At 43.4% G+C, this 4,373-nt stretch overlaps 1 protein-coding gene across 1 annotated transcript; it reads left to right on the top strand.

Annotated features, from left to right (window-relative positions):
• Positions 1-294: 294 nt before the first annotated feature.
• On the top strand, positions 295-838 carry LOC308242183 (uncharacterized protein; the record flags this gene model as incomplete). The annotated part of the gene is made up of 2 exons (XM_080656044.1): positions 295-504; positions 584-838. 2 exons carry the CDS (start codon positions 295-297, stop codon positions 836-838), a joined length of 465 nt encoding a protein of 154 aa, XP_080512170.1.
• Between the last annotated feature and the right edge of the window lie 3,535 nt (positions 839-4,373).

Here is a 4,373-nt window from a genome sequence, read left to right as displayed (position 1 = left end):
GATCATTATATTAATCACTTCCTTCTAAGTTTCCTTATCTTATTGAAGACACTAACAGCTGTAGGACAATAATGTAGAAGGTTGTCTAAAGCTTCACTATTGAATATAAGTGCTATAGCTATTTGGAAGATACATTCTTTTTTCTAGGTTAAAAAGTTCTCTTCTATTTCCAGTTTGCTAAGTATCTTTCATTATTTTGTTTTTTAAAACTTTTAAGATTAAAATAGAACACAGAAAGAAAAGGGCACTGTGGTAGTCTGCTAATGGCTCCTAAAGATATGTTCAGGTTCCATCATGGCATCAATGCAGAAACAACTGCAGAAAGAACTGTTGGCTTTGCAAAATGACCCACCTCCTGGGATAACTTTAAATAAAAAGAGTGTTCAAACTTCAATTACACAATGGATTGTAGACATGGAAGGTGCACCAGGTACCTTATGTGAAGGGGAAAAATTTCAACTTCTATTTAACTTTAGTAGTCAATATCCTTTTGACTCTCCTCAGGTCATGTTTACTGGTGAAAATATTCCCGTTCATCCTCATGTTTATAGCAATAGTCATATCTGTTTATTCATTCTAACAGAAGACTGGTCCCCAGAGCTCTCAGTCCAATCAGCTTGTCTTAGCATTATTAGCATGCTTTTCAGCTGCAAAGAAAAGAGACAACCACCAGATAATTCTTTTTATATTCGAACGTGTAACAAGAATCCAAAGAAAAGAAAATGGTGGTATCATGATGATACTTGTTGATGCCACTAGTATTAGCCTCCTAGCAGAAGATAGTTCTACTGAGAAAATGAGCAATTTGATCATTCAGTCTTTGAACTTTAACCTTTGACTGGAAGTGACTGATAGGCAATGAAGACTCTGCTTCCTTTTACTGCATTTTTACTCGTATGCATTCTGGGCCCATGTTGATGGCTGATTCAGTCCAAGAAACTGACATGTTTTTATTAGTCATACAGTATTAATGCATGGAAATCTCAAATATAATTGCATTTTTTATTTTTATTTTTTTAAGCTTTTGGAAAAGTTCCAGGTCCTCTTGTATTGTGCAATAACAATGACTTCCTTGATGTTTTGAGACGTTCATTGCTGGCAATGGACGTCATAACAGGAAAAATTTTCATTAACTTCTGCCACCCAGTGATTAATGCATGATAGAGCCTATGAAATTAATGTAACGGTTCTCGTGGGATTATAAATAAAGTGAGGGATCCAGCATTACTTTGAAAGTCACTCCAACTTGTTTCTATTTGGAGTCTATGCACTGTGATCCTAAGGTTAACAGCATGAATTGAAATGCATTTTCAAAGGACTGTAATGAAAGATCATTAAATACGCATTTTTTGAACTAGAGGCCTGGTGCATGAAATTCATGCAGGGGGGTCCCCTCAGCCCAGCCTGCACCCTCTCCAATCCAGGACCCCTCGGAGGATGTCCAACTGCCAGTTTAGGCCTGATCCCGGGGACATTCCTCTCACAATCCTGGACCACTGGCACCTAATCGCTCACTTGCCTGCCTGCCTGTTTGCCTCTAACTGCCCCCCCCGCTGCTGGCCTGATCACCCCTCACTGCCTCTGTGTGCCAGCCTGGTCGCCCCTAACTATCCCCTGCTGCCGACCATGTCACCCCCAACTGCCCCCTCCCTGCTGGCCTGGTCGCTCCTAACTGCCCCCCTGCCAGCCTGGTCACCCCTTACTGCCCCCCTGCTGGCTCCTAACTGCCCCCCTGCTGGACTGGTTGCCCCCAACTGCCCCCCTCTGCCGGCCTGGTCACCCTCAACTGCCCCCCCCTGCTGACCTAGTTGCCCCTCACTGCCCCCCCCCTCCCTGCCAGCCTAATCACCCCCAACTGCCCTCCCTGCTGGCTTGGTTGCTCCCAAACTGCTCCCCCTGCTGGCCTGGTCACCCTCAACTGCCCCCCCCATCAGCCTGGTTGCCCCTCACGGCCCCCCCACTGGCCTGGTTGCCCCACGCAGCCTGCTGTTCAGTTGTTTGGTCATCCCTCACTAACCCCCCTGCCGGCCTGGTCGCCCCACGTAGCCTGCTTGTTCAGTCGTTTGGTCATCCCTCACTAACCCCCCTGCTGGCCTGGTTGTAGGCAGCAATCTTATGAGGGTGTGATGGTCAATTTGCATATTATCTCTTTATTATATAAGACTAGAGGCCTGATGCACGAAGATTCGTGCAAGAATGGGCCTTCCATCCCCTGGCTGCCGGCACTGCCTTTGCTCTGGCTGGAGCCGCCTTTCCTCTCTAGCCATATGTTATCCCTATGGTGAAAATAAATTTATTTGTTGTAAGAAAAAAAAAAGATATGTTCACATCCAAATACCCAGGATTTGCTGCTCTCCCATACTGCTGGCATTATTGAAATAAACAGTCATATATGATTCAACCCTGTCTCTGCTTAATTGGCTCAAGTAGTGACAGGCAGCCCGGACCCCTTGGTTGTCCAGTTACACTCTCAGCTCTTTCAGTCTCTGCAGCTGGATTGCTTCAGTCAGGTCTACTTGATGTGGAAAAGTCTTGCTGCTCTGTATTTGCAGATGACTCTCCTAACTTAAATCAGGTTTAGCAGAAAAGTAAGGCATATGACATTTTCAAGAGCTCAGGTGCTGGAAAATTATAAGAAATTAAAACACCTCTTCTTGACTATTTGACTACTGTTACTCTTGATAATTTTGGTTAAGGCTAATGTTTTCTGAGTTTATATCAATTGACTATGAAAGGCCTTTATTTTATCTCAACCAAAGCTGTCACCATGACTTCATCCTATTGCTTTTTAAACTCTTCTTCCTACATCACACTCTTTTTAAGTCCCTAAGGAGGGCCTGGCTGTTCTTTTATCTTTCAGGATATGTCATTCTTTTCTAATGTAAAATGATTTATTCTTATAGAGCACAGGAACTTGATTTAGTCTCCTCATGATAGTTGGAAAAAAAAAAACCCTCTCTTTCCTAAATATAGAATTCCAACAGAAGGAAAGGGGCATTTACTAGTGGACTGCAGAATTTTAACTTCTCTGTCCAGTTAGTCACCCTTTAAGCACTATGTCAGAGTCTTCACAATGCTGGATTACATCACTGTGGTACTCTGGCAAGAATGTCATATCTACTGCACATAGAAACTCCAAGTACACACTCACTGTGACCCATCTGGAGTCTCTGTGACTCCTGAAGAGGACTCTCTCAAAGCATGTATGGCCATCTAATTCTGGATTTTGAAGTGAAAGAAAACCCTCTTGCTTTCCCCTTTTTATTTGACATGCTAGATCACAGTCTCATGTGATGCTGGAGGCCAGTGTCCAGATCTTGCTTTCATGATGCGATGAGAATGCTGGCTCTACAGCAGGAGTAGGCAAACTAGCCAAATCCAGTCCACTGCCTGTCTTCCTGCACTCTGTGAGCCAGGAGTGTTTCTTTTCTTATATTTGTAAATGGTAAAAAACAAAATCAGAAGGATAACATTTTGTGATATGTTAAAATTATATGGACCCTGGTTAGAGCTCAGCTAGCAGACTGAAGGGACAAGGTTTCGGTTCCCAGTCAAGGGCACATACCTCTGTTGGCAGTTCACACCCCACCCCCAGCTGAGGCACATATAGGAGGCAACCAATTGATTTGTCTCTCTCACGTGGATATTCCCCCACCCCCCTCCATTCCACTCTGTGTGAAAATCAATGAGGGAAAAATATCCTTGGGTGAGGTTTAAAAAAATAAATCAAATGATATTAAATTCAAATTTCAATGATTATGAATAAAGTTTTATTGGAGCATGGCCATGCTCATTCATTTACATATTGTCTATGGTTGCTTTCACTACAGTGACAGGATTAAGTACTTGTGATAGAAGACCCTATGGCCTCCAAAGCCTGACACATTCACTATCTGGCACTCTGCAGAAAGTTTGTAGACTCTGCTCGAAAACCGTAAACTAACCACTGCATGCAGTTCTCAGAGGGCATGAATTACTAGTAAAACCTCTACCAGGGGAGTGAAAAAACAAAGTAACTCCTCTGTGATGATTGGTGGTCTTTGGAAAACATAAATCTTTGTTCCTTTATAATTTCCCAACACATCTATACATCTATAGCTTATTCCAAGAGAAGAATGTCTAATATATATTTACAACCATGTCCAGGGACTTAAAATAATCTAATCTAATAATAGAGAAATATGCAAATTTGTCTGTTACAGTGTCACGTCATGACCGGATCAGCAGGCTGCGACCCTACCCTCTGCTCAGGCAGCTGCAAGGACCAGGGTAGGATAGGATACGATAGGCACAGGAATGGAAAAGGGAAGGAAACAGCATGCGGAAGGGGTTGGCAACTGCAGGGGGGCAGAGCAGATGTGCCAAGTGAGGGG

This window comes from Plecotus auritus (assembly GCF_963455305.1).
Source record: "Plecotus auritus genome assembly, chromosome: 2".
NCBI lineage: Eukaryota > Metazoa > Chordata > Mammalia > Chiroptera > Vespertilionidae > Plecotus > Plecotus auritus.
This window is presented reverse-complemented; position numbering and strand designations above follow the sequence as displayed.